Genomic DNA, 14330 nt, shown 5'->3' on the forward strand with positions numbered 1-14330 from the left:
TCGAGAAGGGTCACGTGCAATGGTCATGGCCAGAACTCGAGCTACTTCCTGGGTTGGCAAGAGTACGAGAGAAACCCTTATCACCATATCACCAACCCTTCCGGAATGATTCAGATGGGCCTCGCCGAGAATCAGGTATGCATTTATATCTCTATATGTACTGGTCGTCTCTCTCTCTTCATATTTATAGAGCATACATCGTAAAATGTATTTACTTTAATTTGTTCCATGCAGCTCTCCTTCGATCTTCTCGAGACGTGGCTCGCTTCACACCCTGAAGCCACTGACTTCAAGAATGCCGGCGGCAGCCTTTCCCTCTTCCGGCAGCTTGCTCTATTCCAAGACTACCATGGTTTACCAGCTTTCAAAGTAGTAAGTCTTTGATCACTTGATGGAAGAACACACAAATAAATATAATATTATATTTTTCCTATGATACTTCGATAGCATTATATTATATATTTCTCTATTTAATATACGTACGCAAATCACAACATGCTCAGTATCTACTTTTTATAAAAAAATAAGTTGCGACGACGTAGCCCACCTTCTCTCTCACACTTAACATATGCCATGTAGAAAAATCACATGGCATTAAAAAATGTAGCTGCTGTAAATTAAAATTTTACTGCATCCTCTAATTAGTGCTAATATATGGCTGCATGCGCAAATTAAATGTACTATTGGATACAGGCACTAGCTGAGTTCATGAGCGAATTGAGAGGAAACAAAGTAAGCTTCGATCCAAACAAACTCGTCCTCACTGCCGGAGCCACTTCTGCCAACGAGACCCTCGTCTTCTGCCTCGCCAACCCCGGTGAAGCCTTCCTCATCCCCACGCCGTACTATCCAGGGTTCGATCGTGATCTCAAATGGCGAACAGGAGCCGAAATAATCCCAATTCACTGTTCCAGCACCAATGGCTTCCGCCTCTCCAAACAAGCTCTCGAAGACGCCTACCGCTGCGCCACCAAACTCAAACTCCAAGTCAAAGGCGTGCTCATCACCAACCCGTCAAACCCTCTCGGCACCACCATGACTCCAATCGAGCTTAGCACCCTCGCCGACTTCATCGAAGCTAAGAACCTCCATCTCATTTGTGACGAAATCTACTCCGGCACCAACTTCATCACCCCTGCAGACTTCATCAGCATCAAACAAGTAGTTGCTCAGCGCCCCCATCTCTCTAACCAAGTTCACATCGTATACAGTCTATCCAAAGACCTCGGCCTCCCGGGCTTTCGCGTTGGCGCCATTTACTCCGAAAACGATCTTGTCGTCGAAGCTGCCACGAAGATGTCGAGCTTCGGCCTCGTCTCTTCGCAGACTCAGTATCTCCTTGCCAAGATGCTCGGAGACAAAGAGTTTACGAGAAACTATGTTGTGGAGAATAAGGCCAGGCTTAAGGAAAGACATTATAAGCTTGTCAATGGCCTTGGCGATATTGGTATCGAGTGTTTGGAGAGTAATTCAGGTCTGTTCTGTTGGGTTGATATGCGTCATTTGCTCAAGAGGAATAGCTTTAAAAGTGAATTGGAGCTTTGGAAGAAGATAGTGTATGATGTTGGACTAAACATATCGCCCGGTTCGTCTTGCCATTGCACCGAACCGGGTTGGTTTAGGGTGTGTTTTGCAAACATGACGGAGGCCACGCTCGACCTCGCCATGCAGCGGCTTAGGGACTTTGTGCAAAATGGAGGTGTGATGCGGCGGCAACGTAGGCTTGGACCAGTGAAGATTGCGTGGTGGGCTCGACGGCTGTTAACGGCGTCGGAGAAGAGGGTGGAGCAGCTCTCACGCTAGCTGACCGTTATAAGTTGCGTTTCATTATGTATAGCTTTTGATTTTCCTGTTTGGCTCTTTGTTATTTTCTTAAGCTGCGTCTATAGCTTCTTCTTTTCTTTTTTATGCCTAGCTACTTTTCCATGGAGGAGAAAGGTGCACTCAGCTCTGTTTGATTGGGGTTTTTTGAAGTGGCCTGCGCTAGCTGACCGTTATGTGTTGATGATGTGTAAAAGTAGTGTTGTTCAGGATATTTTGATCATCACTACCATTCTGTACGTTCAGTGAAAGTTTTTCACAAACTATCTTTTAATATATAAATTGTCAACTATTACATTATATTGAAGAGTACCTTACCTTAATGAATGAATGATAAAGATATCGATTAAGTCAATCACGAAGTCAACCTAACTGAGATTTTAATGTGTTGAAGAAATTTACCATATTTAAACATTGGATGGTCGTTGACATATGCAATAATAGGAGGGACAGGCTTTGTCGGCGGCAAGAGTGGTGGTCGGTAGTACGATTGTGGGCGCCGATGGCGGGCGAGGGGGATAGACCAACAAGTCTTCTGCCGTGCTGATTTTCCGCGACCGACTTTGCTCCTCCCACTAATGAATTTAGTAGGGACCCACACCTCGTAACGAACATACAAACACTTATATAGGGACCCACTTTCCCATGGAAACTTGGTACGCGACATCACACTGTTTTTAGCTGTTTCGATCAGCTATATATAGAACTCAAAGATAAACATTTTGGAAAGAAAAAATATATATTTTTTTATTCACCAAAAAAAAAAATCAACAGCACCAATAGTAAAATTAGATTATAAATTATTATAGATTTTCATGCTATGTATATTTATACTTTTTATTAATGTTTGTAGGTCATTTGATGCTATAAATTTTTTTTTTTTTCATAAGAAAACTGTGTTAAAAAAATATTCCCTCAAAATTATTAGAAAAAGTATATTTCAGACATTTTTTTAAGCACAAAAATATATGCATCCTCCCCCCATTTTTTCAACATTTAAGTCAATTAGATAAATTTAAATATATATCACATACATAAAACAAAAAATTTAAAATTTTTTATTTGATATCTAACGGATAAAGATGAGCTGCATGCATCACCCACCTTTTGATACAAATTCAAAGACCTAAATTTTCTATTAAAAAAAAAAATCAGAACAGTACTTTATAGAAATATTTAAAAGTAAACAGTTTATTGAAATATTTAAAAGCTTTCATGTTCCATCCTGAGACTAAAAATTGCTGTTCTATAGTTATGAATCTAATCATTACTGTTTGTAATTACTAAAATAATATGTTTAATTAATGTTATTTTAAATGTGAACATTAAAATAATAAACTTAATTATTCAAACAAAATCTTATTTTAATATCCATCTTCGCATTTAAAAATTGAGAAATTTGATTATTATTTTAATAATTGTATTCAAAATAGTAATAATTGGAATTTTTAATTTAATAATTACATTAAAAAAAGCATTAACAATTCTTAATTCCGACAAATTTCTATAATTAAAAAATAAACAATTACTTCATAATCAATTATAAAATTTTATATTAAATTCATTTCGTTTTTCACTTTTTTCCAAAAGAACGACGTATCGACGCGGTTCCAGAACGCGAAGTGCGGCGAAAGCGACCATGACGCGTTTCTTCGACTTTTTCTTGTTTTCCGAAAGAATGAGTAAAGTCTTGTTTTGAGATGAAATATTTCGGGAACATTGGAGAATGAGAAATAAATTATGAGATCGAGTATGTTGTTGTAATTGTACGTTTATCTACTATCTATATAGTTGAGAATGGTGCTGAACATGAAAGCATAGGGATGGATCTCAAGGCTCTACTTTAACCAATATTGACTGTTGAAAAAAGTTCTTTTTCAGATTATTGGAAGCGAAAGTAATTCTTTTTATTTCAGAAACAATTACATAAATATGCAGATAAGATTTATGATTTGTTTGCATGAGACAATTTTTATCTTATTTTGCTTTTTCAAATTGCAGACACAATTTCGATCATCTCGCTAATATTTTCTTGGTATTTTTTTAAACACTTTTGAGAATTCACAGTTCTTTGAAAAAACAGAGTTAATTATCGTAAAGCAAAAGCTTTAATATCATAAGTAACCAGGAAACCAAAAGGAAGGAAAAAAAAGTAGCTCCGATCTATTTAATAAATTATCCAGTTCAACACCCTTATTGACAACCATTATGGCCATTAATAGTGGCATTCATTGTTGTAACTATCATTAATACTTGTCATTGCTTCTAAAGTTGATGCTCATCTTCTTAGTTGCTGATCTCCCCTCTAATAAGGAGAAAAACCTATGGAGCAAATCATCAATCATCTTTAATTTTTATTCTTTAGGGCTCGCCATACTTCCAACATAAAAAGCTTTCTTCTATAGTACATGCCTACTATCTTACATTGATGCCTTTAAAATTATGAGTAAATGCTTCCTTTAATTTGTAACATGCGATTCATGTACACTAGCATAATTATTTTAGCAAGGTCATGTCTCTTTAGTTTCTCAAAATCATATGACTTCTATGTCCGTGCCTGGCCACAGGGTTGGTACAGGGGACTTCCATTCCTGAGTTTGTTTAGAATTCTTATCCTGCTCTGCTTGATTCTTTCAAATTTTGTTGTCTTGTTTTGTTTCTCGTTGTTTTGTCGTGTTGCCTGTTGGCCGTTTGATATTGTACTCATTTTCTTCTTTGAATAAAATTGTGTTTTTTGTTAAAAAAAAGTATATATATGATATATTTGTTGAATATTAAAATGGATAATTTTTCTCATTAATTATTATTGCAATTATTTGAACGCTTTTAATTAACAGGCAATAAGGATGATTGGATACATCCATGTGGGATTTGTCGCCGATCAGCTTAGACTTGCATTACTAATATCGATGCACAAATATGGGCGGATTTTAAATAAACAAAATCCTTTAGGCTCTCACCCTCTCTCTCTCTCTCTCTCTCTCTCTCTCTAAATTTGTTTTTATAGTTGACAACCTTTTTACTAGCTCTTCCCCTTTCCTCTCTCTCTCTCTTCATGAGAGATGATATTATTTTTCTCTCCATCTTCACATTACTAGTTTTTATATATAAAAAAAAAAACTCTAAATTGTAGTTTATAGGAGATTTATGTAATTAGAGCCAACAAATTATATTAGAGGAAAATTAAAATATTTAAATTTAAATCAATTATCTTCCTATAGTTAAAAAATAAAAAAATTAAATCATAATGTAAATTTCAAACTAAAATAAAAAAAGTTGAGGATAATTTTAAAGTAAAAAATTTATGATCCGGAGATAAAAAAAATCATGGCTCCGTCACCCTGCACAAAGATGGTTTTTAATGGCTATTCGTGGCAGAGACACGTTAGGCCTGATGGAAGGAAGAAAGCATGAGGCCGCATGTGTTCACGAGGCGAGCCATGGGCTTCACATGAGAAACCAAGGAAGACGTGGCACGCAGCTTTTCAGTAAACAAAAAATTTCAGCCTGCAGCGAATTCCTTCTTGATGAATTTATATATATTTTTTATTTAAATTATTTTATATTATTAGATTAATATATTTTGGATGCTTCCTACGCATTAAGTTCGACTAGTTTTCCTAATTCCTGCAAGCCTTAGGGGAGGCATGCATTTTTTATCTTTTTAGTTAAACATTTTACTATATTAAATTTTGTTCTATTCTAGTATGTGTTTCATATCTTAACAGTGTGCAAAAATTCAACACAAATAAATAAAAGTGGTAGGACTATAAATTTTTATTTTTATTTTGTGAAAAACTTAGAAAAAAGGAAAAAATCTTGGAGCCTAGCCAAATTGCAAAATTCACTAAATAATAAACAATACAAAGATCTTCTACTGTTCACTATTGGAGAATAATGAGAGTACTGAAAATCAAATATGACAGTTAATACTCAATAATAAAGTTTAATTTTCCCAATAGGAATTATAAATGTTCACAAATTGACTTTAATTTATGCCCAACACCAAAGTTAAATCTTATCAATACTTTGGAGATGATAGAGATTTCTGATGCTGATGCTGATACTCAAAGATGATGGTGGTTGTCGACGACGATGATAGCTGGAAAATACTAGAGAGATCTCCCTTACTTTCTTTGTTCCTCTCTCCCTCCCTCTCATGTGAAGAATGAGGGCCTATTTTATAATTTTTTTGGAGTGACATGCTCCATAAATATGGAGAAAATATAATGCAAATTAGGAGTACGCCATCAAATGGTTCATATTAATTCTCTTAATTATAGAACTTTCATCAATCATTTAAATATTTTAATGATATCCGAATTAAGTGATCATGGGCTCATTAGATTCATCTTGTCGAGCCGCTCAATTCAATTATAACCATGTCATATTTAAAGATCATTTAATTACTCAATTAATGCTTTGAAGCTTCTAAGTACACTACATTCCCTTGATTTGATCCCATTTGGACTTAGATTAGACCGATTTTGGGGACATTGGGTTCATCTTGCCGATCGAGAGTTCAGTTTGACAATAAGTTTGCTATGATCAGAGTTTGAATTATTCCAAATTTCATTTTAAAATTTTGAAGTTTTAATATGCCTCGAGATTAGTGTTTCATCGATGTGTTTTTTGTGACATATCAAGTTTGCTTCATCATTTATATCATGGGATTAATTAGTCATTATTGTAAAACAAATAAAAGATTATAATTTTGTATGGACAATTAGCTTTCAATAAATTTGCTAACTAATCAGGAAAATACATTAAAGTTACTTCAATTGCTATTATTATTTTAAGTTAAACCAAATACAACTTTGTGGAAGAATTTAAGACAGCTTTGAAGATATATGGTATAATTATTATAGGCAGTTTTCATCCATCTATGAATAAGAGGGCTAAAGTGTTACAAAGAAATTTTAAGAAAAATTATATTATTAGGAAGAGGCTCATTCATTTTTTTTTTTTTTTTTTTTTTTTTTTTTTTTTTTTTTTGAGCTCAATCACAAGCTTGTTATAAAATTCTTGTCTCAAATGCAATCACAAACTAGACTTTTTTTGGCCTCATTTGTATACAAAGGGATTTATGAATTATTATTATTATAATTGATATGTGTATACTCATATATGCTAATATATGTATGATCTCATAAAATAGATTTCTATCTATAGGACTCTACCAGATGAAGCATGCTATCGAAGCAATGCTCGCTCAAAGGAAGCCTCGCCCTACCGGATAATAAGTAGCTCACTCCGAGGGATTTCAAATCAAAGATATACTCATTCTAATTGAGTTTATCTAAAAGACTCGCCAATATAGGTTTTCTCCCTAAAGGGAGCTCATCCTAAGAAAACTCACTCCCCCTACAATAGTTGTCCATAATCAAAGCCACTTGTCTTTCATTGATTTTCCTGATCAAACTACATGAAGTGCACACCTATAAAGCCTCTAGTCAAAATTTCATTGACTAAACTCATCCTTGGCTCATAGCCACATCCACCTAGGTAATTTGCCACTTATATTTATTGACTCAACTCTCACCCTAGATGATCGCCATCACAAACTCACCCTACATATCAGTTCTTGCATACTCCACCAATGCATCGCTCCTGAAGCTTGCCTTGGGTACCCTATAGAGGATCATGTCAGAGATAAAGGGCCACGTGTGCAACACCCAACTCAATCTACATAGGTGCATCAGTTTGTACTTATCATATCATGTTTTTTTTATATATAGGTGTAGCCTTCCATGTATCAATTTAACCCTATAAATAAGGGTGAAGAAGCATAATTTGGATGTCATGTTGTATGAACTATTCAAGGATATTAGAGCTTTTTTACTTACTTTCCATTCTAAATGATCTCCTCACTTGATTCTCTTGTTATAACTATTAAACCTGCTTGTAGAGTTGGGTGTTGCCCATAGATAAATTTGATTCCAACATCCTCTAAGGGATGCTATGAGTGTAGATTTATGATAGTGACTTGAACACATATGCTACATGAAGAGCAGTAAAATAACCAATTATTTGAGAATATAGAGAAACAAAACTTCACTGCCCATAACGACTTGATGGAGATGGAGGAGAGAATCACTAAGATGATTCAGGATGCACTAAAGTGAATTCAGAGGAATACCCTGAGAGAGAAAGAGTACACATGAAGGATCTTCTAAGTCAACAATATATTTGATAAGGCCCAAGAGTTAGGCATTGACTTCAAAACCCATCGCTGACTAAAACCACATTCACATGAGAGATGAAAATTTTAACCCTCCACCCAAGAAAGTGAAAAGGAGGGAGTCAGAGCTAACTAGCATATTTTTTAGAGAATTATAGAGGTAACACAACCTGCTGAGTTCAAAATGCCCCACATGAAGTCACATCAAGAAAGATCTGACCCCGTTGACATAACATTCTTTGAAGTGGCAACCCTTAATTGTGAGATCTCGTTCCCTTACTGTTCCTCTCTGAATTGGATTTTTCCTCCCAGGATCGGCCGGGACGATATTGAGATCGTCCAGGCCGATCAGTGCATTGAAAACGGCTGATTTCTGAAGTGTTTTCTTTTCACTATGGATCGCTGGGGCGTGACAATAAGCATCAACGACAATGGGCTTAAGTGTTTATTATTCTTTACCACTTTTAAAGTGTACAACCATTGATTCCTGCTTGCCACTAGGTGTCATCACAATAATCTTTGAGTTCAAGAGAATATCGATTATTATGTAAGCACTCAATGGATGCTCAAGAGATTATATTCTCTTCTTAAGATGAGATAGAAACGAAACAAGTCATTGAAAAGTTTCATCAATTTTTAGAGAGAAATACTAGAAATCAAGAAACTAGAGCAAGCAATTATACACGATGCATAGACTTGAGGACTATAATTAATTAGAGGAACCCTTTAGGAATGCTATTGGTCTTCAATAAAAGTGAGCATTGGCTGAGTTGTGTGAACTCACTAACAATCATGTAAATATTGAGGAGTACAATAGTTTGGTTGAGTCCTCATTGGCTTCTCACCCCCCAAGGAATTACCAGTAATGCCACCATCGACATTGGAGGCATGAGCATAATGAAGTTACTTGAGGGATCAAATGCTTGAAAGAAGACAACACACATCGTTATCTTTTCTCCAGAATGACCAATAAAGAGAGCCCCTAGCCAATAAGACCACTCAGAATTGTGGAACCGCCTGTCCCACGAGTAGAAGAATCGTTGAATGTTGCTCACCTATACAAAGATAATGTAACACCCCAAACATATGAAAAATATTTTAAATGAAAAATATTAAACTTTGAATTGTTGATTGAACTAGAGCGCTTCAATGCTAGAATTGAGAGCATTGTGGTGCTAGAAATCACCACCATGACACTAGTGTCTCTATTCTACTGTAAATTTGATTTGTTCATGTGGTGCGGGGTCTGAGTGCTATAGTGCTAGGCCACTAATTAAAAATGTTTTTAATATTTTTTTCCTTAAATTCTTCCCACCGCCTCCCTCACTCGTGTGGCTTAGTCGGGAAGAATCAAAGGAGAAGGGGGGAGAAGAGAAGAGAGAGGAGAGAGGAAGTCTATCAGGACATTTTCATCCACCATTCCTTTTATGAATAGTGGTTTGATTATTATAAGTAACTATATTCTTACTTTTATTTTTGATGATAAGGGGGGAGAAGAGAAGAGATAGGAGAGAGGAAGTCTATCATGACATTTTCATCCACCATTCCTTTTATGAATAGTGGTTTGATTATTATAAGTAATTATATTCTTACTTTTATTTTTGATGATTTTCATATCTACTAATTTATTTTTGATGCACTACTAGTATTGCTATCTTACATATATATATATATATTATATATATATAATTGACTTATTGATAAGATAAAATGAATATTGCAATTGAGATTGATTGAATAAGATTGATCAAGCCTTGTAAGTGCAAGAGCAAGATACCATCTTCTGAATATTTGATCACCATACTGATACTTATTACTATTATTGATTAATCATTACTATTGCTGATGATAATGATCACTATTACATATTACCAATTATTGGTAGTACTACTTATTATGATTACTAATTACTTATAATGGATACTGACGTTATATTGATACTGTACTGACACTAAGTGTTATTACTATTTATTGTTACTGAATACGGATATTGATGCTACTATTAACTATAACTGATTGAATGATAAAGACAAAAAGCTTATTTGATTGATGCAACTGATCGATACTGATAGTACATATTGATTATTGTGCCTCTTTTATATATTTTACATTGAATTCAATTATAAGATTTTAGTACTTATTAGGCTATTTGCTCGTTACATGGTTTAAGTAATTTTAGGTAATGACCTTGCAACTTGAGACTATGTAAGCAAGGGTTCGTGTGTACTTTTTATCCAGCTTTTGATTTATATATTTTATAGTCATAGTGGCTATTGCATATATTATTTTGGACTTTATCAATATAATATAATTCTGGACTATATAAAATATGAAGTATATATTATAGTGTTTATTGGTTTTCTTCTTTAATGCAATTAATAAGTTCTGAATATTAAAATAGATCTTGTTGATAAATAAATAGAATGAATTGGCAAGGTAATAAAGATTTAAAAGAATAAGAATAAAAGAAATTCTTACATGATTTATAGCATATTGTTTCTTTTTTATATTGCATTGATTTCAATTGTAAGATTTAAATTATTTATTGGGTTATTCAATCATTACTTTTTTTAAATAATTTCAAATAAGGAGCATCTTGAGGCTATATATGCATGTAGTTTTTATTTTAGCTTTTGGTTTATATATATATTTTGTAGCCATAGTGGCTATTATATATGTTATTTTGGACTCTACCGATATGATATAATTTTGGACTATGATAATGTGAATTATAATTTTGGCTATTTATTAGTTTTATTCTTTAATGTAATTAATTAGTTGTGGATATTGAAAGTGATCTGGTTAATAAATAAATAAAACTAATTGGCAAGATAATAAAGATTGAAAAGAACAAGAATAAAATAAATTCTTTCACTTTAGATCCCAAGGCGTGACATACAATAAGACACTCTACTAACTAGTATCAAACTGTCCCTCATTTATGTATTTCTATGGCCAACTTGGTGGAGCTCATAAAAAAAAAGGAGTTCTTTAAACATCCATTGTTGAAGAAGGTGGTGTCGTAGTCGTACTATAAACACAAATTTTTTTTTGTGAATTCCATAAGGATCATGTGAATGACATGAATGAGTGAAGACATATTTGAGACCTCATAGTGGGTCTAAGAAAATTGAAAAAGTTATGGAGGAAGATTTTATTTCATAACTTAATATGTTTCATGAGTACTTTGGGGTGAGTGTTGTAGTATTTATAATTTTTGTATAATTAGTACCAACTATTTAAATATTTTAGTGGAAGAGTTACATATTGTCACGCCCCAAGATCTAACTTGGAAAGAATGTCAATCTATTACTCAAACAATTTACCAGAGTTATCTAAAACCTTCAATTAAACAGTCTATCAAACATCTATAAAATTTAAAACCACATATAGCCTATGGATTATGAGATCGTGGTCCACTATACGAAAGAGGTTACAACATTAGTGAATTTTTTTAAAACAAATAACTATTATTACTAAAATTATAATTACAAAAGCAGAGCATAAAATATATAATAAAACACAAATAAAGAGCGCTAAGATCTAGTCATACTCTATTTTTCATTTAGAAGTATCATACAATATCAGAGATTTATATTAAGATTTAGCGTAATGAGGGTACTTCACAATATTTTTTCTCCTTCCACTTAAGCTTCTTAGATTTTGATTGAAGATGTTAGAGTGTGCTAATAGTTTGAAATTCTTATATCTTATAAAGAAGGGACAATGAATTAATTTGCCCTTACCATACTACCCTATATAACTTGATAAAGAGACTAGAAAAATAGTATGCATGAAACTTTCTTTTGTATAAATAATACATATAGCAAAATTAGTAATAATAATATGTTGGATTTAAAGAAGGTAGGCGAATGATTTCTAGAGTGAAATTATTAATATGAGAATGACCATGATCAACATATGTCAAGGCATAGTCAATAGCCACCATAGTTAAATTTGAATAATGAACCTAAACAATTTTGTTTGTATCCTCATATCAACAATCTTGTATGAGACTTTGGTGGAAGAGGTTCAGATCAATCTGATCACTAAGCACTTCATTTCTTTAGCTTAGTGAAAGATTAAAAGACAAAGTAAATGAGGTCAAATGTGCCTTAGTGCTAAAATGAACCTTGGGGTGGCATTTAACATCATAATGGTCGGGGATGATATTTTAGAAATAGTACCATCTTGTTGTTGATGATAGAAGCACCAACTGAAATATTTTCTACTAACTTTAATATCAAGCCAAACACAAGTGATAATGGGAGTTGAAGCTTGGCCTCCTTTAGAAGACCACATTTACTAATATCCTTTCTTATGAAAACCTATTCAAATGATATCTAATGGTTCCCTAGATAAAGAATGTCCTATATCTAGATGGGAGGGGGCAACAAGGATGCCTAAGCTTAATGGGATAAGGAGCTTGGTGATTGTGACTTAGGCATTAAGATAAGAAGATAAACGTGCAAAAATCTGATGGAAGGTTTGTTGCAACAACAAGCAGATTGATCCAACAAATAGTAATAGCAAAGACAGGCATAGCTCAAAGCTAAGGTGATGAGTAATGGTAAAGCCTACAAAAGAATGATATAAAGACAAGCTAAACTAAGCGAAGCTGATGAGGTTCACACAAGTGAGATCCAAGTGGGCATTGAAATAAATAGAGGTGAGGATTTTAGTTGGTTCATGAATGATACTTTATATGTAAACTAGCTTCAAAAAATGGAATAAAATTCTAGCCATGATTGTACATTACAATATCACCACTTCATGCATAATTGAATCAAGCATGCATCAACATGTGTAGTGTGAATGGTCATGATGACCTAACTAGATGGCTAGCTCAACTTGTTAGATCATTTCTTATTGAGGCAATCAATCGTACGTAGTTTGCTCATGAGAACCAATAAAAAAAGAATAATTGTGGCATAATGAAGCACATTGATAAATCCATCCACTTTGTTAATCATGGTGAATAGATGTTGTTAAGTATTTAAATGAATATTAGCTCCACTAAATATATATTTTGTATTAAATATATTCATTAATCAATTATTTTTTCATAGATAAGGTCAACATGGATAATGCTTGGCTAGGTTGAACTATTCAAGATGCCCACACAAAAAGGGGATGATTTTCATCAATCCTCAATCATACTAGCTAGGTACCAATACATATAACTATCATTAATTCTATTATTATCATTATTATTATTATTATTATTATTATTATTATATAATGCTAATTTATATTTATTTTACATTTGTATAGGAGGATTACATCATTACACTAATTGAGAAGTCTATGTAGTCTTTTACATCTTAGAGCAGCAAGGTTGAAACCATACAAAATATAGGTTCATGTTTGATTACCGTAGGATTAACTGGCATGTTGTTGACTTAATGATGATGATGTGGTCTTACATGAACATCTCTTACTCTCCCATCCATGACGATGGCACCCAACTAATCAGTGGTGATAGAAGTTGGGCTCTATATAGGTCTTTAAGCCACTGAAATTTGACCAACTATTTCCTAATCATAAGTCCTTCAATATAAAATTAATAATTAGCTTCTATCTCCATCACCATACAACGCAAGCCCACTAAATTAACACAACTAAAATCCACACACACATGAACTCCTTCAAATCAAGTCTTTACACAACTCTCTCTCTCTCTCTCTCTCTCTCTCTCTCTCTCACACACACACACACACAAAAGCATCTAGTCAAATCCATCTATTCTTCCTTACAAGTAATCTCATATCCGACCAAACTATGCTCATAAGTTGTTAGTCACCATCAGCCAATACAAATGGCCTTCTCCCATTATTAACTAATAGAATTTAGTCACCTAAATAACCTTCAATCAAACACACTTCATTATTTTTCAAATGCAAAACATTTTAGACAAGTTCACAATTTCCTCACAATCCCATTCCTCATTGCGCTTTACTTCAAGAAAATAATGTATCGCCGTCTTTGAGTATTACTTTTAATTTTTTCAAAACCAAATTGATATATGTAATCGTGAGTTTGAAGTAGAATATTGTCAATTTTATGTTACTTCATGTGTTAAAACATTTATGATTGAAATCCATGAAATTATTATCGAAGGTTTTTTTTTTCTCTTATTAAAATAGACTAGTATGTTTTTACTATCACATTAATTAATGACCTAAATATTTAGGTTTTATGTTTTCTATCATACATTTGCAATCTTGTGATTCCATATTTTCTATAAAATTTTATCGGCTAGAAATTTTAGTTATCAAAAGTTTTTTTTTTTTTTGTAAAATAAATGTCATAACTTAATTTGACGCAT

General features: G+C 33.3%; 1 protein-coding gene across 1 annotated transcript; it reads left to right on the forward strand.

Moving 5' to 3' along the window:
* Positions 1 to 1803, forward strand: LOC110101080 (1-aminocyclopropane-1-carboxylate synthase 3). The gene is made up of 3 exons (XM_020828843.2): positions 1 to 135; positions 235 to 372; positions 694 to 1803. The coding sequence occupies exons 1-3, from the start codon at positions 106 to 108 to the stop codon at positions 1801 to 1803; spliced, it is 1278 nt and encodes a 425-aa protein (XP_020684502.2). The 5' UTR covers positions 1 to 105.
* Positions 1804 to 14330: the final 12527 nt, after the last annotated feature.

Source organism: Dendrobium catenatum, unplaced genomic scaffold (assembly GCF_001605985.2).
Source record: "Dendrobium catenatum unplaced genomic scaffold, ASM160598v2 fragScaff_scaffold_1391, whole genome shotgun sequence".
Classification (NCBI taxonomy): Eukaryota; Viridiplantae; Streptophyta; class Magnoliopsida; order Asparagales; family Orchidaceae; genus Dendrobium; species Dendrobium catenatum.

Excerpts from the sequence above, each read along its gene's own strand:
- LOC110101080 (XM_020828843.2), top strand. The coding sequence starts at position 106 with ATGATTCAGATGGGCCTCGCCGAGAATCAG. Across the intron at positions 136-234 it reads TGGGCCTCGCCGAGAATCAG|CTCTCCTTCGATCTTCTCGA; the intron begins GTATGCATTTAT and ends TGTTCCATGCAG. Across the intron at positions 373-693 it reads GTTTACCAGCTTTCAAAGTA|GCACTAGCTGAGTTCATGAG; the intron begins GTAAGTCTTTGA and ends TATTGGATACAG.